The 26,850-nt window shown below is 44.3% G+C and overlaps 1 protein-coding gene across 1 annotated transcript in view; it reads left to right on the forward strand.

The window, feature by feature from the left end:
- The window catches only part of grik3 (glutamate ionotropic receptor kainate type subunit 3), a 255,415-nt gene that overhangs the window by 190,174 nt on the left and 38,391 nt on the right, over window positions 1-26,850 (forward strand). The window contains exons 9-11 of the mRNA XM_056286082.1: window positions 1,180-1,287; window positions 5,344-5,457; window positions 11,238-11,441. Coding sequence (XP_056142057.1) covers window positions 1,180-1,287; window positions 5,344-5,457; window positions 11,238-11,441 — 426 coding nt within the window. The remainder of the gene's footprint in view (window positions 1-1,179; window positions 1,288-5,343; window positions 5,458-11,237; window positions 11,442-26,850) is intronic.

A 26,850-nucleotide genomic window follows, 5' to 3' on the forward strand; every position in this document is an offset into this window, starting at 1 on the left:
TTGTCGTTGCACTAGCGCCTCCTCTGGTTGGTCGGGGCACCTGTTCAGAGGGGGGGGGGCTGGGGGGGAATAGTGTGATCCTCCCAAATGTTACGTCCCCCTGGTGAAACTCCTGCTTGGAAGAGTGGGGTAATTGGCTGGATACAATTGGGGAGAAAAGGGGGACCCCCCCCCCCCCCAATAAAAGAGTACTAGTTAAATCGCCGTGGCTGCATTGGGCACACTTGGTCATATGGAGTGGTGCAGCTTCATGAATAGAGCATGCTCCAAGTTGTTAATTGAGGCACGCTCAATTTCCTTTACGGCGGACACTATAGTGTTTATCTCGCCAACACTGTCGTTCATGTTAGCCGTCTGAACCGACTAGCAAACATCTAGCCTACCTGTTAACCCTGACAGATGGCATCCCTCACGGCATCCCTGCTAACTACCACACGCCTCCTCCGATACATGTGGAGTTGCCAGCCGCTTCTTTTCACCTGACAGTGAGGAGTTTCACCAGAGGAGGCGCTAGTGCAGTGACCAGGACACATACCCACATCCGGCTTCCCCCCCGCAGACATGGCTAATTGTGTCTGTGGGGACGCCCGACCAAGCCGGAGGCAACACGGGGATTCTTTTTTCTTTTTTTAAATATTTGTTTTATTTTCATGCTGATATTGGCTCTGAAAATACAGATAATATCATGACGTGCACCCTTATCACAATAGATGTTGACACGCGGGGGCAGGGCCCATTTGGATGGCGGGGCCCATTTTGTGTGTATGTGTGTGTGTGTGTGTGTGTGTGTGTTTGTGTGTGTGGGTGTGGTGGGGTATCACAGGGTGGTAATAGGGGGCAGTAATGTGTTTTCCCCCTCATGGGGAATCAAGCAAAAGGGGATGGTCATTAATTAACGCCACGGTCTGGAGGGAAAACGCATTAGAGGCGTTGAGATGTAAAATGTAATTAAAAAAAGGGAAGTGCAGCTGGCGCGGTTCGCATGTGCACTTTTGGTGTGTGGGTGGTTGTGTAGGTGGGAATTTACTCTATGAGTGATAGTGAGTGTGGATATCGTGTGTTTGTGTGTGTGTTTTGGAAAGGAATTGCATGTTTGTTTGTTTTTAGTGCTAATTTGTCAATTGCTGTTATGGTATACGCCGTATGAATGCTCATGTTACTTCTTCATTTGTCTTCCAGTCCCACTGGGACGGTCTGACCGGCCGGCTGTCCTTCAACAAGACTAGTGGCCTTCGCACAGATTTTGACTTGGACATCATCAGTCTAAAAGAAGAGGGACTCGAAAAGGTAATGTGACATCAATGTATTGCAGTGCCCAGATTAGCGAACGGTCCGTGCCCTAATCTATACCCCTAATCTATAGCTCTAATCTATACCCCTAATCTATACCCCTGACCTATACCTCTAGTCTGTACCACTAATCTGTACCCCTAATCGATACCTCTAATCTATACCCCTAATCTATACCCTTCAGCCATTTTGAAAGTTCATACAGCCTGTCGACCCTTTTGTTGTATTTTGTAGTGGTTATTTTATGTCTTTCTGCGCAGATGTTTTTAAATGGGAATACAGCCAGAACAAACCGGATATGTCTAAGTCAAGTGATTCAAGCAAGTTTATTTTTTTATTTCTCCCCCCCTTTTCTCCCCAATTGTATCCGACCAATTACCCCACTCTTCCGAGCCGTCCCGGTCGCTGCTCCACCCCCTCTGCCGATCGATCTGGGGAGGGCTGCAGACTACCACATGTCTCCCCCGATACATGTGGAGTCGCCAGCTGCTTTTCACCTGACAGTGAGGAGTTTCGCCAGAGGGGATGTGGTGTGTGGGAGGATCATGCTGTTCCTCCCCAGTTCCCCCTTCCCCCCCAAACAGGTGCCCCCAACTGACCAGAGAAGGCGTTAGTGCAGCGACCAGGACACATACCCACATCCGGCTACCACCCCCGCACAGACACGGGCAGTTGTGTCTGTAGGGATACCCGACCAAGCCGGAGGTAACACGGGGATTCGAACCGCTGATCCCTGTGTTGGTAGGCAACGGTATAGACCGCCACGTGATACCCGTGATTGAAAGAAGTTAGTCCCCTACTGGTAGCTAAAACTTGCTGAGCCAGTTTCTGTACTGAGATGGAATAAAAGGGTAGTAGTGGTAATTTATCGGTGTACATCCAGCATGGTGGAAGTGGTACATTTACAACCGTCACATCTCTCAAAAAGAGCGGGGAAGAAAATGAATCTCACAAATTCACTTCTAAGATTCTTTTTCTCAACGTGTAACAATTAATGCAAACTTGACAGTATCATTTAACACCTAACGAGGAAGCAAATTAGCTGTTTCAACGTAGGCATAAGCTAGTGGATCATAAAGCAGATTGGATTAGGGGTAAACATTAGGGTGTTAATTGCTGTCTCTCTCTCTCAGTGCTAATTTGAGGTGATACCCCAAAATGCTGTTTGGTGGTAATGAGGTGTATAAACATGTTTTGCAAAAAAAAAAAAAGAGAGAGAGAGAGAGGAAATAGGAAATGATAGGTCGGTAATGTAGAACTTATTTTATTATCTAAGAAGACAAAGTGCTGTCTGGACTATAACGGCGTTGTCTACCGAGGGGCTTTCATACATTATGAATACATCAAATAGGCATAAGTCCCATTATGACTTCCTCGAGCACTCCCCAAGGGATGAGGGTTTTATAATAGCGAGGGCTTTTCCAGCTTGTAACCCTGCAGCTGAAGAGAGAGCAACCCGCACCTCCTCTCTGTTTCGCTGGAGTCTTTTCCCGTGTGCCGTATATGAAATGGCTGGCACAGTCGTCTCGTGGAAGTATTTCATGTCATATTAAGATCTTTTCATTGTGGCTGTTGTCAAATCCTATGCTCGAGCGTGCTTCATCCAGCAGTTGTTCGGTGGATTGCCGGGTTTTATTTCCCCGCCCTGTATATCCATGCAATCGGCTTTAAACTGTTTGGGGTTACAGAGATGTGGACTTTTCTCCGCTAATCCAGTGTAATTGATTATTAGCTCATCCCCGGAATAATGAAGGCGTTCTTGGAGAGGCATTGTGGCTTCGCGCCGGCGTGTCTCGATGGAGGTCGTGTCGGACGAAACGCTTTCCCTGTCGTTACGCTTAGTAAATAACGTCTTAAAACCACTGTTTTGGTTAATCACCTCCCGGAGACATGCAAACCGACACAATTACGAAGATTTTTTGTGAAGTGGAGGACATTTGTAGATATTTCTAAGTCTCTCTCCGAGAGTCCTCCTTGGTAGTGTGACAGGCTGTAACTAATATGCTTTTCAAATCGGTGCATATGCTTCTCTCCAGATCAGATGGGGAGGACACGTTTTTGTGTTTTTTTCTGTGGGGGCGGCTTGCGTGTCTTTAAAATGGATCCCCCTCATGTACAGGCCAATGTGAATATCCAATGCTATGTCTTCACCTAAAATGAAGGAGTGGGGTGAGGGGTCGGGAGGAGGAGAGTTTGTTGGAGAGCTCGACTTGCAAACGGAGATTGTTACCGACAGCCACGGGACTATTTGTGGTAATGATATGTTTCAGAGTGTGTCACTACAACATGCAGAGGGTTTTTTTTGCCTGAGGGTCCGTGTGTGCCCCCCCCCCCCCCGCGCCTTTACTAGCTCAGATCTCTCGGTTTATCTTGGCGAGATTACTGAAACCGCAGCTTCTTCCACAATGTAGTACTATTTTTTCATGAAGGCAGCCCCATGCCGTGCCTCTTTCAATATTAACGCTCTGCTGTATACTGAGGGCGGTAATCCCGCTCGCTATTTTTAACCGTTTCACAAAACAATCTGAAATCAGAACGGACGACATTGTTAACGGGATACTGTAGAGCTCTCTCTGTCTCCTTTCCCACTCATGTACATGCATGTGTACTGTGTGTGTCACATCTTTCCCGAAACGTTTCCAATGTAAAGTTTGCTGATTTTGAAATCAAATCAAAAGCAATTTATTGGAATTTCATACAGTGTCAATACGATACGACTGCTGCAACATTTGAAAGAGCATTGCAAAAGATGAGAAACGAAAATTGGCACGACATGGAGTAAAGTAAAGGCATATCAGGCCATCATTATGTGCACAGTTTTTAGGAGACAGTTGGAGCAGGACTGCAGTCCATTCAGGATTAAAACAATAAGAAAATATTTGGTAACACTATAATAACTACACAGAAGAAGCATTAGTTAGGTATTAGTTACTACTGAATTCATCATTTGTAAAGCATTTGTGAAGCATTTGTATAGCATTCATAAAGTATTTGTAAAGTATTTGTAAAGCAAGACATGCACCAATGGTTAGTGTGTTAATAGATGTTTATAAATACTTATTAATACTGCAGTTCATGATTAATTCAGGTAGTTAGTAGTTGTTAGGTAAGTATTTTGTGTGAGCTCATCTTAATTGAGGACTATCTGTCTTACAAAGCATTTACACATGAGACTGAAAGACCAGCAGCACCTTGAGACTCAAAAGTCTAAAGGATCATGAGATCCTTTAGAAAGTGTAAGTACATGATTAACACACTATTTACATGCACATTTGTGGATGAATTAATCATGAATTGCAGTATTAATAAATATTCATAAAACATCTATTAACACACTAACCATTGGTGCATGTCTTGCTTTACAAATACTTTACAAACAATGAAGTCAGTAGTTACTAATACTTAACTAATGCTTCATTTGTGTAGTTATTATAGTGTTACCAAATGTTACTATGTTGAATAACCTGGAACAGATATGTATCTTGCTGGCCAGTTTTGCTTTATGTCATAACAATATTCAGACAGTTCACCACTTTTTTTGTATGCATATTATATGTTGTGTATTGTGTGTTTTTTTTTGTGTTAGGTTTTTGTATCATATTGTCCATGATTATATGAAAAATGGCAGTGGACCTATGGAGGACAGGAAATATCAATTCAGACATATTAGAATATGGTTGACATTACCATGCCCATGCAGCAGTGAGGTGCTGTGATCTTCAGTTTGGTGCCTTAACACACACATCTTCAGAATAACACTTAAACAGGCATCCATTATTTCCCCACACCTGTCCATCAGAGGATGCTTCAATTTCTTAGAGTTGCCCTTCATGCTCACTTCCTTCAGAGACGCACACCAAAAGAGCCTCTTTCTCCTCCCAAACTCCCTGACCCAGCAGTGTAAAGGTGATTCAACCAATCAGCTAATACCGCCGGAGATTGGTCCTGCCCGGCGCTAATGCAGGAGGGCCCGTTAGCGGAGCAGTCTGCCGGGGTCACGAGCCACCAGCGGAGACCAGAACACTCAAGCTACATGCTTTTCATCTTCCGCAGGTGGGGAAGTGGAGTGCGTCCGGCGGTCTCAACATCACAGAGGTGCCCAAGCGTAAAGGGATGAACATCACCGACTCCCTGGCTAATCGCTCCCTCGTCATCACCACCATCCTGGTAGGTCACCTGCTTGGCGTAGCATAAAAGCAAAACCCAGCCCTTTGCCTCTTGCTGGGGTTTTTCCCAAACAAATCTGCAGAGAGCACTACTGATTACCACTCTATATATGTATGTCCTTGCACACACACACACACACACACAAAAAAAAATCAAGATGAACTGCCAGCGCATGCTAGGCTTTCTTTTGCTGTGCAACCCATCTTGATCGTTTATTCATTCAAACTTTAGTTCAGACTCAGAGTCCAGATAAATAAACAGGACGTTGCATAGAATATCTTACAAAAGCACCTTAAAAGATCAGTGTTTAGGAAAGAAATATATGTTAATGTCCCACAAAGAGACAACTGAACCAGTGCCTCCATAGCTGGAATTGGTAGCGTGTGGTACTAAACCTTATGGTTGATAAAACCAAGGTGATCTCATTTAAAGAGGCGTTAAACCGTCCAACATATACATGAGAGATCTTAAAATAGTGTGGAAATTATTGACTCCTGCAGCCGCAAACACTTCACTTGCACTACATCACCCAGCTGTCTTTAGTAATAATCTCAAGGCGTCATTATAAGCTACTCGAAGTGTCTGTAAGCTCACTTTTTTTGTAGTTTGACTGCAAGTGTGCCGTGTCAGTACAGTCTGTCTTTGGTAGAACCACTTGAGTTGCTTCAGTTGAGATCTGTTTTCCTTTATTATCATTTCATAATAATAATAATAATAATAATAAAACAATCTTATATAGCGCTTTTCTAACACTCAAAGTCGCTTTACAATAAACGGGGCAAAACAAGACAACAGATAAACGTAACACAGACATACAGGGGTGGATGGGAAGGGGGGCGGGCTACAAGGGGGAGAAGCGGCAGCCACACACGACGCCAGCAGTACTCTCCAACTGTCTTACTAATCATTTCACTCAGTAAGAGGTTGATACCATGTTTATTGTGTGTATTATGGATCATTCTCTGTGTATTATAGAATATTAGTGTTATAGATGCAAATTAGGAAGCTTTATTTCCCGTATACATTCAGTTCAGTCGAGTATTCCTCAACAGCGTCATGAAAAGTGGCGAGGAAGCGCGCTCGCTTCAAATCTCCTCTCGCTTTAATTCGCTTCTGTTCCTGTCATGTGTGATTACAGCGGATTAACGTGGCTTCACGTTGAATTAGCGATGTCGGTGACTCAGGAGACAAATCATAAGGTCATCATCATGACTTCCTACACCGAAGAGAACCTAGAATAGAATGAAGAGATTGCCGAGGGAGATAAAATGGACAGTTATGGAGCGCGCCAATGCAGTGCACGCTTTGATCGCTCTCCAAACTCCACATCCCGCTCATTTAAATGTCCTCTGTCCTATGTAATTATCGTTGTCACTGGAAGCTTGTATAAGTCTTAGCGGAACAAACAGGGATGCACCAACACAAACATCCTTCATTGGGCTTTTCTTTGACAGACACACAAGTCGCCCACAATGATAATCACTGTCCTTACGCCCGGATAGGATCACAGGCCTGTAATTTTGGCCAACTTAGGCCTAGAAAGGTTAAAATTAATGCCTGTCTGCTGCTAGCCATGTTAATTCTCTGTCAAACCACAGAAATGGAGTTGGGAATCAGGTGTCATGGAACCACTGCTTGAGAAAGCAAAAAGTGTCATAGGGAAATGCATGTTGGCTAACTTTCTCATTCACTGAGGGGTGTCGCATACATTTCACATATTACTTGCCTGGCGACATTCCCACATTTTTAGACAGATACACACACACACACACACACACATATATATAGATATATATAGATATATACGTATATATTAATTCAACCACCTAAATTCGGGCGGCGCAGTGGCTACCGCGGTCGCCTCACAGCAAGAAGGTCCTGAGTTCGAACCCAAGGGCTGTCCAACCTTGGAGGTCATCCCGGGTCATCCTCTGTGTGGAGTTTGCATGTTCTCCCCGTGTCTGTGTGGGTTTCCTCCAGGTGCTCCAGTTTCCTCCCACAGTCCAAAGACATGTAGGTCAAGTGAATCGGCCGTACTAAATTGCCCCTAGGTGTGAATGTGTGTGGGCCCTGTGATGGCGTGGCGACCTGTCCAGGGTGTCTCCCCACCTGCCGCCCAGTGGCTGCTGGTATAGGCTCCAGCATCCCCATGACCCTGAGAAGGCTAAGCGGTCAGGATAATGGATGGATGGATTATAAGTTGCCATGCTCATGCATGACACAAGGTCTTTCATTGCTGTGCGTTCTTCTCAGTTGAACTATCTGTTTCTTATTTACTGGGATTTTACTGGACTTTATTGTGTTTGGTTGTGTTATATCATCAGGTTATGTTGGTTTCAACATACGTCTCTGAGGCACAGATTTGTTGATATAGAGTGTCGGCCCTGTGTGATGAACTGGTGGTCTGTCCAGGGTGTCTCCCCGCCTGCCGCCCAATGACTGCTGGGATAGGCTCCAGCATCCCCGTTGGGATAAGCGGCTTGGATAATGGATGGATGGAGATCCCCCCCCCCCCCAACATGCTCATTGATCCCACAGGAATCACAGAAATAAGATCATTTAAACTGCGTAGTTTTGAATTGGCAGAGAGAGTTTCAGCTCTGGTATGAATCACCGTGTTTCCTCCTGGCTAAATGACATTGCATCAAACTGATCCCAGTGATGCATGAACGAGGCGTCTGACAGTTTTATGGTGATAACTTCGGAGAGGAGATTAAGACACTTAATGTGCTCCCCCCCCCCTTACATTAATTGTTTGCACTCCATTGCCCGTAATGTCTCCGCGCAGGCCCACCTCCCCTTCTCTTCCTGTTATGTGCGCTCACGCTGCGACTGTGAGGATAGCGGCGCTATAAACACTCCGATTTGAGTACAAACCTTGGGGAATAGCAAAAATTAGAAGGCTCGGAACAGATGGTAATGACTTCCCCCGCCCCCCCGTAACACGCAAACTTTTTGATCAAGTTAATTGGACAACTTGAGCAAAGTTAGGAGTTAAGCACTCGATCTCTTTTCTAAATGCATCGTCATCAAGTATTAATCACTTATTACTTATTTAGGGAGCCATCCTAATCGTAATGTCCAACTGCCTCCATATTTGGATGGCGGGCAATTAAAGATGTTTGTACTTCCTCCCCCTACTGCTTTTTTCGGACGTCCGTATAGTAATGGAAATAATTCACGCCGCAGTAGGATAACAGTTGGTTTAAACCGTTCTTTAGAGAGCGCCGGCATCGACTCCGCAACACCACATCCGCACCAACAGCGTAATTAATTTCTCAGATTTCACCTCCATTATAATCCACATCAGCCCCCCTTTCCCTCTCTTCGTCACTGTTAACGCACTTCCTCAGGAAAAAAAAAGATTGAAAAAAATCTATTTTAGGGTTGAATTAAGGGTGGTATGACGATACATCGCCCCCCCCCCCCCCCCCGTTTGACTGCATATGCTTCCTTAATGTCACATAAACCATGGCTGAGTACCACAAAGCAGGGGTCACCTCCAGTGGGCAATTAATTTCTCAGTTTCTAAGCTGAGTTGGTAAATTATACATCTGGAAGCAATAAATTTGATCATAGTTTGTGCATAAATGGACCACGCGTGGTTTGAAATGCAAAGCGGGACAAGCAGAGTGTCTCCGGTGGTGAAATGTTGACAGATGCCGAATAAAGGAAATCATTTATGAGCTGTTCTCTCTTAGTCATTGTCAAGGCGGGCGTCCGCCGAGTCGCCGTCTCTTGTGAGTTCGGTGACAAGTGATGAAGACAGCATCACAGGCGTGTTCTGTTTCATTACGGCGTTCTGTTCCTAATCAAGCTTTTATACGACCCAAATTATGAGCAGCCAGGCAGAATATTGCAAGGCAATAAAGTGTGTCGGATCCCCCTGACCATAAACTCAGCCAATCTGTGTGCTGGCTTGTAGGTCAGTGGGCAGCGGTGTGTGTGTGTGTGGGGGTGGGGGTGGCAGGTTTAGCTGGCTCAACGGTGCAGGCACATCTGGAATATAATGATAATAGTAATACCCCAAATTAATTTCACATGTGGAAAAATCCTATTTGAAAATCCCCGCATGTGAAGTCTAACATAGAAAAACATGGGTAGTATGTGGAACAAATACTTCACACTCAAGAAACGGGAGATTTTGGAGCATGCTCCATAATCCAGGTAAGAAAATCCAAAAAAGGTTGAACCAGTTCATCTGGATACAATGTTAATTGACAGATACATTTCATCATCATCTAAGTGACCTCTTCAGTCTCAGCTGACTGCAGGTATCCCACCCATATACACAATACAGTGGCATAACGACCCAAACCAACGCCCAGCTTCATCTGCAGATATGGGTGTGACCATTAACTAGAGTTTTAGTGGCCATGTGTACTATTCACAGAGGACTTGTGAATGTTTGCAATCACAGCTTTGTAAGATGGCGGCAGATGCGTAATACAACTGTGCATGTAAACGTACTGACTGATAACAGGTATCTCCACCCTTATAAACAATACAGTTGCATAACAACCGAAACCAACGATCGGTTTTATATGCAAATATAGGCGTGACCATTAACTAGAGTTTCAATGGCCATGTATACTAATTGTGAATAGTACACATGGCCATCTTACAATGCTGTGATTCTCAAATCCTCTGTGACTAATACACATGGCCATTGAAACTGTAGTTAATGTCACAATCATATTTGCATATGAAACTGGTGGTTGGTTTCGGTCGTTATGTAGCTGTGTTGTTTATAAGGGTGGGGGATACCTGCAGTCACTCAGTGTGTTTACATGCACAATTAAGTCGCACTACGGTTACAGCTCGATTAGGCCATGTAATTGGACTATTGTCATTGTCCCAGTATACAAGAACTGGGGGAGAAACGATTTATTGATGGAAGTATGTCCGACCCTGGTACGGTAGGTGGCAATATGCCCCCTTTCAGCTGGTTGCTGTTGAGTGACAGACCGCCGCGGGAACTATAGATCATGTGCAGAACACCTAAGCCAGTTCAGGGCCGATTGAAGCGTATACACGCCAGAGTAAATCGATCCCCAACCGCATTATCTAGGTGTGTTAGTCTGACTTCCAGAAATTCGAGTTAGTACGATTCCAGTCAGACTAACACGTTTACATGTATTTTAAAAGTCCAGTTATAGTCGGACTAACGCAATAAATCGACATCATGTAAACTTAGTCAGTTGAGACTGTAGAGGTCAGTTATTTGAGTGATGAAACGTGTGTCAGTAAAGGTTGTGTCCAGATGAACTGACTCAACCTTCTCTGATGAGATTTTGAAACATTTTCATGTCACAACTTCATGTTATGTCAAATTTTCATGTTAATATACAGAAAATATGTGCTCCACGCGTGATAATATGACTACATGTTGTGTAACGTGGTTGAATCACATGTAATGGCATGGGAATTATATGTGTAGTATTTTTCTGTAAGGGATAACAACAATTAAAATGTGCACATTCCGTTCTTCAAAGCAAACATACCCGTGTGGTTTCCCCGCCCGAGGATATACAGTAGACCCCCCTTACGTTTGCTCCTTCAAACATCTCGCTAATGTAAGTCGAACCTCAGCACTCTTACATATTTAAACACGCGCTGCAGCCACGGCGTCGAACTCGAATCTGCTGTCACTCCCCGTTAAACACAACAGCGGCTCATCAGCTCGGATCGCTTTACTTCAATTAAGGCGCGCGTGCTGAAACAAATTGAAAGCGCTGACCTCACCGCCGGTTTTCATTTGATGTCCCGGCTCTGTGCAGGAGGAGCCATACGTCATGCTTAAGAAGTCTGACAAGGCGCTGGTTGGCAATGACCGCTTCGAGGGCTTCTGCATCGACCTGCTGAAGGAGCTGGCCAACATCCTGGGCTTCTCCTACGAGATCCGCCTGGTGCCTGATGGGAGGTATGGCTCCCAGGATGACAAGGGCCAGTGGAACGGCATGATAAGGGAGCTGATAGAACATGTGAGTTCTGTTCTTTATTTGTTCTTCTAACCCTGTTGGTAGCATCAGACTTTGCTCGTGTTGTCCATCACATGTTTAAAAATCAGTTCATTTCATATCGTTGTTCGTACACAAATGAGAAACCTGATTATCAGGAGTTAAAGGTTTGTCAGTTTCACAATTATTGCATACACATGGATGTTGGTAATGCAATTACTGTAAAAGCCGTTTCTACGTGACTCGTTGCATAATCACTGTGCTCTGCCGAAACAACTAATCTCCTCTCCGCCCTTCGAATCGTTCCATCCTTCAGCCTCTGCAGCGGATTCCCATCACTTCAATCCACGCACACTTTTATTTCTGGTGTTACCACAAAACCAGCTTTTATTTTAGTATTTATAGCAACAAAGCGGACCAGTGTCATTGGCTTGTGTTTTTGAACCAGGGTACTGAAGAAGTGCAGACTTTTTTTTTTTTGCCACCCTGGCAGCCATGTTTGTCATCATTTGGGATCTGAGTCTTGCGCCTGACGTGCACAATTTCAAAAAGGAAAAGAAATCGGAGTGAGGCGGTCACATGTGAGCAGAAAATCCAGAGGTCTTAGTCAGGTTTTGAATACATTAATTAATGCCTTACCCTGATTTTGTAAATCAGATATAGGCGTTCACATGACTGTTGCAATATTACCATCTTCAGCATATGATGGGCTTATTAGTGTGCACATAAATGCAGCTAAAGAAACTGGATCTGGTAAACGGTCCAAAAACACCATATTGGGTGCAACTGCATGGGTCACAAAGAGCTAAAAGCTACACTTGGGTTGACTGACATATCAGAGAGACGGATTAAAACCTCTGAAAAAGAAAAGCCGTCCTTACAACGGCTGTTTCTGTGCAGCAGACCGGGCCAGCAACTGTTTCTCTGGTAGATGGTGCAGAGTTGGTAGTGTGTAAATAAATAGCCTGTGTTAAACTCAAAGCATCGTAAAGCCAGGCACACGGCCTCACAGCGTCCTGTGATGGTGTTTCATAAGAATTTCCGCGGATGCCCTCTCCTCTGTCCTCTGTCCCGCCGGGTCAGCGCCGCGCTTGGATGGAAAGTTCTAATAGCTCGAGCAGCATTTAGAGGAGGGAGAGCCATGTGGCGTGAGTCAATGGCTCGTTGCAGAAACAGAAAGGTGGTCTACCACTGCAGCCTCCCACGCTCTACCCTAGACCTCCTCCTTGTACACACACACACACACACACACACACACGTACTCATGCACACAAGCTTTTTAATGGATCCGTCCTGGTAGAAGCAACCTTGAGGGGAACAAATACATCACAGAAGGCAGTAAAAGCTGTCAGAAAATGGAGATTTGAGTATCTGTCATAACACGTATCATATACTGTAAAGAAATAGTTGATATTAGGGTTAGGAGTTGGCAGGTACCCCCCAATTCAATATTACAACAATATCTTAGCGCGGATTTGATGTATATTGTGACTTTTGAAATACCATGATATTATAAACATTGTGATTTGATATTAAATTGTTAAGGCTCAGGGCGTCTGGGTGGCATAGCGGTCTATTCTGTTGTCTACCAACATGGGGCTCATCCGGTTCAAATCCCCATGTTACCTCCAGCTTGGTCGGGCGTCCCTACAGACACAATTGGCCGTGTCTGCGAATGGTCGCTGCACTAGTGCCTCCTCTGGTTGGTCGGGGCACCTGTTCAGGGGGGAGGGGGAACTGGGGGGAACAGCGTGATCCTCCCATGTGCTACGTCCCCCCTGGTGAAACTCCTCACTGTCAGGTGAAAGGAAGCGTCTGGCGACTCCACATGTATGGGAGGAGGCATGTGGTAGTCTGCAGCCCTCCTCGGATCGGCATAGGGGGTGGAGCAGCAACCAGGATGGCTCGGAACTACACTACATCACAATACGTACGTGTCAGAGGACATGTTTTTGCGAGACCGAAATACGTGTATATGGACACGTATTAGTTGCCACTGGGGCCGCAATCCCGTCTTCTGGCCACTGGGGGCGCAAGAAAAAGGGCGGACAGCGTCATGGTGGCAGCAAGTCCTGCAACCAACATAGTAGATGAATGCGGGAGGTGCGGCAAGACGCGGCGCACCGATGAGCGGAAGTGTCCTGCAATGAACAGGAAGTGCAACAAGTGTCATAAAAAGGGACACTGGGAGCGTGTATGTCACTCTAAAGCGGTGACAGACGTCACTGAAGAGGTTACACAGCTGTACTTTCTGGGAGAAGTTGGCAAAGACAGCAGTCAGGAACATTCGCTCCGCCATCTTTGTTCAATATTTTTGACATTCTATTGCGTCAAGACCATGGTCATGACAGACCTAGTAGGCTACAGGGCGCCCCTAGCGGCATCTGTGAGATACATGTCAATGAACACGTATAAGTGACTTGCAGAAGCGTGTCCATACACACGTAAAGAGGAGGCGACCGGTCTGGCTCGGAAGAGTGGGGTAATTGGCCGGATACAATTGGGGAGAAAAAGGAGGAACATTCCAAAAAAAAAAATTTGTTTTTTCCATCCCCTTATCCATAGTAAAATGTGAAAACTACAATAACTAAAGATACCGTACAACAAAATGTGTTTATTTGCGGCCCCATGTGTGTTACAAAAGCTGAAAGCAGGAGCGTACCTCCGTAACGCAACCTTCAAACAACTCAGACTCAGACATTCAGAGTTGTAGAAATCATCACATCACACATCTTCACAGCATCGCGCGTCGTCATTGTGATAGTAAAATAACCATGACTTAGTATCGTGGTTTTGCACTGAATCAATATTTTGTGCCCCCCCCCCCCCAGTAGATATATATATATATATATATATATATATATATATATGTTTAAATTACTGGTTATTGCTCATATATTTGTTTCAGAGGGGGAACTATGAGTGATAGTAAATCAGGACGTTATTCTTGTTTGGGGGGGAAAATAGTTTTATTGTTTTTGTCGACATGTTTTCAGCTGGTACTTGAGATTTCGGTGATTGGGAATGATCTTGAGTAATCTGGATTTTTATTGAGCTTTTATCAATGTTGAATTTGAGCCATTCCCGTTTTTTTTCTTTCATTGGCTCAGAAGGACAAATCTCAGCCTTCCTAGAAATAACAGCCGTTATGGCTACAGTGCCCTCATATTCTCTAGTCAATGCTGTTTCATCAACCTCATTCTTCACACTCATCTATGTGTAATGTCCCAAACACCTCGGAGCTCTCTTACAAGTCCACAGACAAAATCAATTATGACTAATGAGCAGTATTACCATGCCTGTATATCTCCTCTGCTTTGCAGTAGTACACAAGAAAAGATAATCATATCGTTTTAACACATCACTCGGGAGAGAAAGACCAAGAGCTTATTGATTTTACGGGATTGGAAGTGTTTATATGCAATTTAAACGTGCATTTTTCACCCATAAAAAATGGTCTCTTCCTCATTTTTGTGTAGGAACACATTACCGGCATCCCACTAGAGATTGTAATCTATACTGTTAGTTATTGCTTCTTATCGCATGACCAAGGTTGCATCACCACTCCTTCGTGAAGTTTTAGCCATTTCTATTTTGTGGTTCGGTGCTTCTCTTGCGGCTGTGTGTATAGATAAGCAGATCTGAAATCAGCCGACTGAAGAGCTGGCTACGGAGAATTGATATGGGAGTGGCATGAGGGGGCTAGATGGTTACGGAGTTCATATAAGTAAACCACAACCAAAACGTATATATTCTGCCGAGCTTCTGTGGGTTTTGATAAATAGCTGAGCAGAATTGCCTGAAGTGTTTGTTTATGTTGTTTGGAGTCTGTCGTGCTCGTCATATACACCAAGCATGCTAAAGGACAGCCTCAAGTCAAGGTGTCGAAATAGAGCCAATGCTGATTTCACTGCTCCCCACAGTTGAAGTGATCTGGCTGATAAGTCTAGTAAGGCTGGCCAGTGATTCAATATTATCACTGATCATCGTTCACTGGTGTCGCATCGGGGTGAAATTCGGATATTGTCATATCGTGATACACAGTTCCATTGTCTCAATCAGTGTTAGTGGGAATCTGTTATCTAAGATGTCTTACAAAAATGAGGTCTGAGACATGTGAGGGAGATCGTTTGAAAACTAGCTTTGGTTGGATATTATACTTTACCAGACAGTTCAATGTGATGAACCTCAGCTGGCTTCTGAAATATGGTATTGCTGCACATGTACGCCAGTATTATGGTATATTGTGTAAGATTCCCTATAGTCAAGTCAAGTCAATTTTATTTGTATAGCCCAATATCACAAATTACAAATTTGCCTCAAGGGGCTTTGCAGCAACACAACATCCTGTCCTTAGACCCTCTCATTGGATAAGGAACAACTCCCTAAAAAAACCGTTTAACAGGGAGAAACAAACCTCAGGGAGAGCAACAGAGGAAGGATCTCTCTCCCAAGATGCACAATGTGCAATGTATGTTGTGTTTGCACAATTTACACAATAAAACATTGAAATAGGATAACAGAATTTTTATATTTAAACACATAAATGTGAGGACATTATTCCCCCAAAAAAGGAATAAAGAACACTCTCACTCAGCTGCTCTATTAATGGTCCATTTTTAGTTGTCTGATCAGCTGGCGTGTGGTTGTGAATTATTTATTGTTTAATATGGGGTTTTTGTTCTTTTTTTTTTTTTTTTTAACTTTCTCATCTGATGAAGTTGTGTCATACTTACAATCCTATTGACTGCATTTGCCGGCACGGTGCCGCAGTAGTTAGCACAGTCGCCTCACAGCAAGAAGGTCCTGGGTTCAAGCCCTGGGGCAGTGCAACCTTGGGGGTCGTCCCAGGTCGTCATCTGTGTGTAGTTTTCATGTTCTCCCCATGTCTGCGTGGGTTTCCTCCCACAGTCCAAAGACATGTAGGTCAGGTGAATCGGCCGTACTTAATTGCCCCTAGGTGTGAATGTGTGTGTGTATGTCGGCCCTTTGTGATGGCCTGGTTTCCTGTCCAGGGTGTCTCCTCGCCTGCCACCCAATGATTGCTGGGATAGCCTGCAGCATCCCCGCGACCCTGAGAGCAGGATAAGCAGTTCGGATAATGGATGGATGGATGGTTGCATTTGTATTTATGTGGTTGACTTATTGTAGTTGGCATCATCTTACTGTTGTTCTTTGTGTTATCTGCATGTGTTAGCACCCCCTCAAAAATGAGACGATACATCTCAAGGGGTGTATCCTAATGTCATAAAACGTGAGGATTTTCTGTATCAACACACTATAGTCTAGATCTCACTCTGAACAGCTCATTACATCTCAACCCACAGATGTTTAACTAAGTTGGTGTCTCGTGACTGGACAGGTCAACATATTAAGATGAACTGCTTGTCCTGTTTTTGAAGAGATTTCTAGAAAACCTCATCCTTGTAGTGTTGAGCGTTATTCTGCTTGAAGTTTGATCAAGGGGCCAAGTGCGTGCAATGAATGAAAAAATATACGCCGCAAACCACCGGGCCGCAGTGTTGACGTCTGACATGATGGATGTACGGGCTGCAGTTTTCTCCATCAGTAAGTTCTCCCATCAGAGTGAAAGAGCTGGAACTGTTGTTCATCAGACCATGACCACGTTTTGGTTATACTCCAGTGACCGATGGTTTTGGTCCTCAGCTCACCGCAAGTTCATTTCCTCTTGAGAGAAGTGGAAGTCCGTAAAGGCAGATGCCATACCCAATGTGCCTGAAATTGTGGTACAACAACCTGTCAATTTTTTTACAAGTTTCTCAGTATTGTACTGGATTTGAGACTTGGAGTTGAGCTGTAGTCAAGTCAAGGCTAACTGTAGGCTAACTGTTGCTCTGCACCAATTTGTGTCAACCCTCTTTGACCAGTGTAACAGCCCAAGATATACCCCCTGGCCAGACTATACCTGGGGTTAAAGTAGGCTAGCCTGTTTTATACTCCAGGTATATTCTGGGCTAGTCCAGTTTATACCCTGGGATATTATTTAGGCTAGGCTATTTCATACCCCCCTAGGCCAGATTATAACCCCCACACTCGGACCTGGGGTTAAAGTGGGCTAGCCTGTTTTATACCATGGGTATATTCTGGGCTAGTCTAGTTTATACCCCGGGGTATTATTTAGGCTAAGCTATTTCATTCAGTTGCACATACAACTGTTAAGAGTTTTGAAATAGCGCCCTCTGTAACCTTGTGGGGGGGGGGTATAATCTGGACTAGAGGGGTATAGTCTGGCCTAGCCCAAAATATACCCCGGGGTATATTTTAGGCTAGGCCAGACTATACATGGATATAGTTTGGCGGGGGGTTATTCTGGCCTGCTACAGTGGTTTTGTCAATGAGCCATTTTCAGACATTAGCCCGCACACTGGCTAGCTGGCTGGATGTACACACTAGGGCTTTGTATTGGGGAAAAAATCTGCCAATTCAATACATGTTGCGATACAGGGGTTAGAATACAATATATTGCGCTACTTCCTGTCTCAGTTTACATTGTTGCATTGGATTGGAAGAGTCAAATGGCTGAAGACAGATTGTAGCACCGCTATCTAACAGTCAGGGGTTTACACACAACACACAATGAACCACTGTCTGCCACGAATCTTTGCATGTAAATTATTAATTAGAAATCGACAGTGTTTTTGAGAATCGATACAGTATCACAAAACGCAGTGACGCGATGCTGAAGTGTGTCGATATTTTCTTAGACCCCTAGTAAACAAGGATCACCATTTAGCGTGAAAAATCCAGTAGCAAGCTTGCCTGCCCCCATCAAAGGTATTTAAGTCTTTCTTTTTTGTCCACTCTTCCTAAAACATGCAGTTCATGCATTGTTTATCTCAGGTCTTAGAAATCCTCTTTAACCTGCCTCTTCCTCTTCAACTGATGAAGCTGATTTAATAAGTGGAATCACATAGGGATCAGAGTTTTCACCTGGATATAGGAGTGGTGCAGGATATGTATGAGGGACGTGTGACAGTGGTGAGGTGTGTGGTAGGAATGACAGATGGGTTCAAGGTGGAGGTGGGATTACATCAAGGATCGGCTCTGAGCCCTTTCTTGTTTGCAATGGTGATGGACAGGTTGACGGATGAGATCAGGCAGGAGTCTCCGTAGACTATAATGTTTGCGGATGACATTGTGATCTGTAGTGAGAGTAGGGTACAGGTTGAGGAGAGCCTGGGGAGGTGGAGGTATGCACTGGAGAGAAGAGGAATGAAAGTCAGTAAGAGCAAGACGCAATACATATGCATGAATGAGAGGGAGGACAGTGGAACTGTGAGGATGCAAGGAGTGGAGGTGACAAAGGCATGTGAGTTTAAATACTTGGGGTCAACTGTCCAAAGTAACGGGCAGTGCAGTAGAGAGGTGAAGAAGAGCGCGCAGGCAGGGTGGAGTGGGTGGAGAAGAGTGTCAGGAGACGTGGCGAAGGTGTATGAGTTTAAATACTTGGGGTCAACTCTCCAAAGTAACGGGGAGTGTGGAAGAGAGGTGAAGAAGAGAGTGCAGGCAGGGTGGAGTGGGTGGAGAAGAGTGATTTGCGACAGAAGGGTACCAGCAAGAGTTAAAGGCAAGGTTTACAAGATGGTTGTGAGACCAGCTATGTTATATGGTTTGGAGACAGTGGCACTGAAGAAAAGACAGGAGGTGGAGCTGGAGGTGGCAGAGTTGAAGATGATAAGATTTTCATTGGGAGTGATGAAGAAGGACAGGATTAGGAACGAGTATATTAGCGGGACAGCTCAGGTTGGACAGTTTGGAGACAAAGGAAGGGAGGCAAGATTGAGATGGCTTGGACATGTGTGGAGGAGAGATGCTGGGGATATTGGGAGAAGGATGCTGAATATGGAGCTGCCAGGGAAGAGGAGAAGAGGAAGGCCAAAGAGGAGGTTTATGGATGTGGTGAGGGAGGACATACGGGTGGCTGGTGTGACAGAGGAACATGCATAGGACAGAAAGAGATGGAAACGGATGATCTGCTGTAGTGACCCCTAACAGGAGCAGCCAAAAGTAGTAGTAGTAGTAGTACTAGTAGTGCACATGTACCTAATGTTATATTTGTATTTGCAGTGCCTGTGTACCTTATTAATTAATATGATGAAAAGGTTATTTATTGAGTATATGCATAAATTGGACAATGTTATACATGAGACATAATGATAAATGTATACATTTGCAGTATACAAAGAGGGGCAAAATGTATGACCACTATCAAAGTTATTTATCTGCTCAATTTGTTTTCATAAGTGCTTTTTATGAGCCCACTAAAATGTTTCATTACCTTCTCATTGCAGCGTGGATTACAGTGCTTCAGTTTGCTAGCGATTACTGCCTCAACCTAGAGGCTTTCTTATAGTTAGACAAGGTCTGAGAAACACGGCAGCGGGGAAGATGGCGCGCGGCGTCCATAGTTAGCTTTAGCTAATAAAACAGCTTTGAATCACAGACCCCGTGCATTAGTCATGTCAGCCCCACACGCTCACATAAATCATCATTTCATTACAGATTACAACAAAAGAAAAGGGCCTTTGGGCTGCCACCTCTTTTCGACAGGAGAGGGCTCGTGTGGGTTTATTAGGAGTGGTTTTACCCCTTCAGTCTCGCTGGCGTGTCATCAGGCTTTGTTAAGAAGATGCAGAGTGACAGATAAAAAGATCTCCGAGGGTTTTTTTCTGTTCATGCTTGGTATTCAGTGTTTGCATGTGTGCGTTTTGCTGGAGCACAAACTTGTGTTGTTAGTATCCCAGTACGTTTGCACAGTCAGTGGGGTAAAAAACAAGGTTTTATGTTTCAGTATAAAGAAACGTGTGTGTCACTGTATTCATTTATTCCAGAGAAGTGCAGCATTTCTAGCGTGTGTGACAGATACAGTGTTACAAAAACTGAAGATGTGCGTCATTTTCATCTGCTGTTTGAAACTCTTTAAATAGACAACCATTTAATGATTGTTCTATTTGTAATGACTGAACAGGAAACATTGACATGTGTGTGTTGTGTTGTCGGTTTTTAAAGCCGCACATAAATCAGTAGTCTGGTTTAACTTTTCATGTCTCATAACCTTCAACATGGTGTAATTAAACATTCGAGGGCAATGTTTTATTTGTAAATGACTAATATTGTATTATTTATACCTTTATCTATAACTGTGAGCGTGTGGTCTAGTCTTAATTAATATTCATGCGCTGAACTTTGGTTGACAAGTATAAGCAAGGGTGGGCGGGGTTTTGTATTTTGAGGATTTGATCTGATTGGCTGTATGTAAATAGGTGCCTGATGACATCATAAGGATCAGGAAAAAAAGATGGGCAGATAGAAGCTGAGCTAGGGGACTCTTAAATAGAGGAGAAAATACAAACCCAATTGTACCTTTAATACTTGAACAGTTGTTACCTTGCATAGTTGACATGCCATTGGTATATGATGTGTGTCTGTGTGTGTGTGGGTGTATGAATTGTAAAGCGCTCTGAGTGGCTATTGAAGCCAGAAAAGTGCTATATAAAATGCAGCTTGATTGATTGAGTGATAAGTTATCTATTTCTCCCTTCATATGTGTTGGTATGAGTACCAGTAGTGTGCTGCTGACTGCCGATCATAATGTGAGTTTTCTGAAGGAAAAACTACGGTGATACTTAGTGGGCTTAATCACACGCAAAATGTCTTTAGTGACGTGCAACATACTGCCCTTTATTTATATCGCCATAGTCACAAAAACACACTGCAGTGCCAAAGGGTATTGTGGGGAAGGTGCTAAATGATGCAACAGGCCTTGTTAAACTTGATGTAGTCACAACAGATGATCCCTTTAATCATGTTGTGGTTTTAGCCTTAATAGCAGGCTTAACACATCATTTGTTTCTGTCTTGGCAATTAATTTCTCCTTCGACAGACACACTGGAAGGTTACTGCCAGCCTACACTCTCATTGTCTAAACAGAGAAATAGCTCACTGGTTCTGGGCCCGTGGAGATACTCCAATAATAATAATAAGAATTTCAAAAACAGCATTGTTGGTAGTCAGAGAGGTATGGTTGCTGGGTCTCTGTTCCTCGGAGTTGTGCACCTGAGTGGAACCAAAACTAAAGACTGGAGAACTTTACTTGGAGAGGGTGGCGGGTGTTTCTGGAGTGTTGATGGTGGACGTATGTGATTTTCATTACTTTCAAGGTTAGTGGTAGGACCCGGTTATGAGAAATAAGCAGTAGCTCTGTGGGTGCTGAGGAGGTTGAGCACCCCGATCCCCACCTCCAGAAAATAAACTCCCCCCCCAAAAACAAATTCTGGGGTGTCCAGGTAGCACAATGGTCTATTCCGTTGCCTACCAACATGGGGATCGCCGGTTCAAATCCCTGTGTTACCTCCAGCTTGGTCAGGTGCCCCTCCAGACACAATTGGCCGTGTCTTTGGGTGGGAAGCTGGATGTGGGTATGTGACCTGGTCGCTGCACTAGTGCCTCCTCTGGTTGGTTGGTTGGTTGGTTGGTTGGTCGGTGGGGGGGAGGGATAGCGTGATCCTCCCATGCGCTACATCCCCCCTGGTGAAACTCCTCACTGTCAGGTGAGAAGAAGCGGCTGGTGACTCCACATGCATCGGAGGAGGCATGTGGTAGTCTGCAGCCCTCCCCGGATCGGCAGAGGGGGTGGAGCAGCGACCGGGACAGCTTGGAAGAGCGGGGTAATTGGCGGGATACAATTGGGGAGAACCTTTCAGCTGGCTGCTATTGAACCTTCTTCCGTTTGACCTGTTGTGTCACATACCAAACAAGCAACAAACAAGTTAGCAAGCGGCAAGCGGGTTCCATGTCGAGCGGTGGCAACATGGACAACTTTACAGCGCTGCCACTTGTTTGGTTGTTTTTCTTTGCATGGTAGTAGGCCAGTTTGAGGCGCTTCCACCGAACACGGATTTGCTCGGGGGTTCTTTTAAATCCTGCTTCATTCAACTTTTCCGCCACTTTCTTAAATAGTTCGCCATTCCGCATTCTCCTTCCATCCAGGTACTTTAGGATATTCACCTCCTTCAGCTGACACAAGATAAAGTTTGTCGCCTCGTCTGTCCAGAAATGCGTGGTTCTCGCTCTAGCGCTCGCCATGTTGATACTGTTGCTACTACGCTGTTCGACTTCCAGGTGACAGACCGCCGCGGGAACTATGGATCATGCACAGAACGCCTAGGCCAGTTCAGGGCCGATGGAAGCGTGTACACGCCCGAGTAAATCAGTCCCCAACCGCATTATCTAGGTGTGTTAGTCCGACTTCGAGAAATTTGATTTAGTACGATTTCAGTCGGACTAACACGTTTACACGTATTTTAAAAGTCCAGTTTTTGTCGGACTAACACAATAAATCCACTTTTTCTAACATCATGTAAACGTCCTGACTGAGTAAACACATCGCCACCTTATATTAAACACTGTAAGCACAACTTTTGTTGTGGTACAACGTGTAATTTTGTGTGTTTTACAGTGTTAAGTTAAAAGTTGAATTATTTGTTGAAATTGAAAATGACACCCAGAACAAAACTTAATCTTCCCGAGATGAGATCTCAAAGTGGCGGTGATGGAGAGCAGACAATCAATTAAAGTGTTACTGCTAGAATTCAGTGGAGAAGCAACCCACACAAGAATGAAGCTTCCCCGGAGCTACATCTGGTCTCATTGTCTTGATTTGTGGCTTCATGACACAGTCTGCAGCTGGATTCCTAGCTACACCCCACCTCCACTAACTGCCACAACAGAATTCATCTATCCCTTGTCTATCCCTTGGTGTCACTGAGCAAGCCATTGACATCCTAACAGTGCAAGTTATCAGCATTCTGGTAAAATGCAGTACTCTGTATCTGTACCTAAGAAGGGGTTGCAAAAGAAGTATCTTTATTGTACTGTATATATATATATATATATATATATATATATATATAAGAGTTCTTTTATTGTGTGTATTTTGGTGTTTAAATATACAATGTAACTAGAGTTTATCTTTGCATGTTTCTATATTGTTCCTGGGTTCAAGCCCCAGGGTAGTCCAACCTTGGGGGTCGTCCCGGGTCGTTCTCTGTGTGGAGTTTGCATGTTCTCCCCGTGTCTGCGTGGGTTTCCTCCGGGGGCTCCGGTTTCCTCCCACAGTCCAAAGACATCAGGTCAGGTGAATCAGCCGTACTAAATTGTCCCCAGGTATGAATGTGTGTGTGTGTGTGTGTGTGTGGGGGGGGGGGTCTGTGTGATGGCCTGGCAGCTTGTCCAGGGTGTTTCCCCGCCTGCCACCCAGTGACTGCTGGGATAGGCTCCAGCATCCCCGTGACCCTGAGAGCAGGATAAGCGGTTCGGATAATGGATGGATGGAATATACAGTGTAACTAGGGTTTATCTTTGCATGTTTCCATATTGTTTCAAAATAAGGCTTAGCCTGGGGTCTTAATCCGCACTATTTAAAAAGAAAAATCAAAATGCATGGATAACTGAGACATCAAGTATATTTCTTTCACTTGTAAAGTATTATGCAAGTCCTCTCTATAGATAATCTGGGACATTCAGGCGCTGTGTTCCTGGGGATGTCGTAGACATTTCATACAGCTCTGTGACACACTCCCAGTGAAGCAAGACTCAGGCTCCTGTCTTTGCTAAATGTTCCTTTACCATAGGAAAGACCAACATCGTGACTCTGATGTGATGTAAGCACGCCACAGCACCAATGCTGAAATCCAAGCCACCTCCATGTAAAAAGATTACCCTACATTTGTGTTTGAATTTGTCTGCATATTTTTGAAAGATATTTATGTTTTAGCTTTTCTGACAGGGACAATTCAAATAAACGTCTCATCACTTCAACTGGTTTACAAATTGAACCGCTAATGTTATGCATTAGAGATTATAGCTATTGCAAATTTCCACATGCATATATATATATGGAATATATATCTCTCTCTCTCTCTCTCTCTCTCTCTCTCTCTCTCTCTCTCTCTCTCTCTCTCTCTCTCTCTATATATATATATATATGCAGTTATAGAAACACTATAAAGAAAAATCAGAAATAAATCCAATCATGAGTAAGTAAATTAGCAAAAATGCTTACATCTGTTTTGCTTCAACAATAATTTAACGTTTATGTCAAAAATTAAATATCTTGAATTGAATATTATATTTGCTGGTAATAGAACCCTTGGCAGAAATAAATGTATTTTACTGTAAAATGTAAATATGTACCACCCAGTCACTCACTGTAGAAATGAAAAGTCTCCCACATAAAGTGTAATTTGCCAGGCAAATACACCCTACCTCTGCACCAGCACTCAGCTGTTGCTCGAAACAACCCAGAATGAAAAGCTGACCCTACTAATGGCAAATGCACTCATGTCAGGGGATCGACAATACACAGTGGTTCACAATACAGACTTTTACCTTCGCTGTGTGGACTACATTACTATGTAATAATGTGAATCCAGTAGGCTGTAATCAGGTGAGGCATTTTGGAAGACTCCTTCTGCTTACCCATGTAACACCAAGCCATGTGGCACACAGCAGGGCACTATCACGGTACCTCATCCATGCCCGGTATATGTGCCCAGGCAGGAAATAGCAGTGCAGAATGTATATTAGCTCACCGTTGGGATGTCTGAGACTACCCGCTGGGTGATCTTCCGGCTGAGTGGCAGCTTGGTTCAAAACCTACAGTTGGCAACAAAGTACAGAGGGAGCGTAATGTGTTGCAAAATGTAAATAGTTAATGAGACTACAACGGATGCCCTGTGGGACATAGCAGTTTCCTCTTCTTTCCGCTGCTTTGGTGGCCGACTTGTATTTAGCCACCACAGCGCTGACCACAGGTGCAGGTAATCCGTGGCACCACACGCAGAGCATGAATGTATTTGGTCCGACCTCTGTTCACTGTCAAGTGGTTCTTCACACTCGCCTCAAAGGCAATGTTGTCAGTGCCAGGGTAAGAGTAAAGCTTAGGTAAAGGACAGCCATCGTGTCTGGGTCATCAAATTGTTAATTGTTAGCACATTGTTAATGGACACTAAACTGTCCATTAACAATGTGCAAATACCACTAAACTGTCCATTAACAATGTGTAATGTGCTTAAATGTAGAATGCATTTATCTGTTGAAATAGTGGTCTTATTTGGTTTGTGGGGCCTGCTCTCACTGGTAAAACATTTTTACACAACTTATTTTCAGGTCTCAGAATGCAGGATCGTTGAATGATGATGTATTTAGGACATTGGGTGCTTGTAAATGTGAGGTACACGCAAAGGGGATTGTGACACTTAAAGACTGGCCTCCCACATCCTTGCCATGACCTTAACCACACCAAACCCATACCTAAACTTAACCATTTCTAACCCAATACCTAAAAATAACCATTTCTAACCTAATACCCAAACTTAACCATGTCTTATAAAATAGTATTAAAGCGGACAATGTAAGTCAATGTCCTCAGTGACGTCATCATTCATCAATACGTTGAATCATATGCATGTTAAAGAACATGGGAATACACATCCGTGTGTATATATATGTATTCTTTTCACAAAGTGGCGTGGTGGTAGTGGGAACACAGCAACACTGGTGTACCCTATTACCTCACATATGGCCCTCCAACCCAAACACCGGACTTAATTTACTGCCCATCGTCAGGGAGCTATTGTAAGCATGAACATGCTTCCTCCTCAAATCTCGGTATGAAGGAAGAAAAGAGGCCCCCCCCCCTCCCTCCACTTTGTGAGTTGTTTCTCAGGAAGGACGCATTCAAGCGTGAACTAAGCAGCTGGTTTCATTAACCTCCCGTCCAACCCCGATGCAGGGGAGTAGCGCGAGCCGCCACTGTAATCGGTGACCTTCTGAATATGCAGCCATATGCACATAATCAGGAACACAACTTCACTATCAGCCTCTGCCATGCCCAAACCTCAGTGGGCATCTCCTTGTGATTTATCTGGCCATTCTAGTTCCTCCAGGTAGCTGCTGTCAACATGTGACTGTCCAATTCTTGCCTTGTGGAAAAGGAAGGAAGTAGTTGATCTTTCATGGCCTGTAAAGTAGTACATCATTTGTTACTCTCCTTTTTTCCCTTTAGAGGCCATATGGTTGTTTATGTTCTAATCATATGATTTTTTTTTTGTAGTATGCATGTGTATTTTCCAGCCATCCTAGTCTTACGTCTGACTGGAGGACTGTCAAAAATCTTAGAGCCAGGGTGTCCGGGTAGCGTAGCGGTCTATTCCGTTGCCTACCAACACGGGGATTGCCAGTTCAAATCCCCATGTTACCTCCGGCTTGGTCGGGCGTCCCTACAGACACAATTGGCAATGTCTGCAGGTGGGAAGCCGGATGTGGGTATGTGTCCTGGTCGCTGCACTAGCGCCTCCTCTGGTCGGACAAGACGCCTGTTCAGGGGGGAGGGGGAACTGGGGGGAATAGC

Source organism: Lampris incognitus, chromosome 9 (genome assembly GCF_029633865.1).
Source record: "Lampris incognitus isolate fLamInc1 chromosome 9, fLamInc1.hap2, whole genome shotgun sequence".
In the NCBI taxonomy this organism is placed as follows: domain Eukaryota; kingdom Metazoa; phylum Chordata; class Actinopteri; order Lampriformes; family Lampridae; genus Lampris; species Lampris incognitus.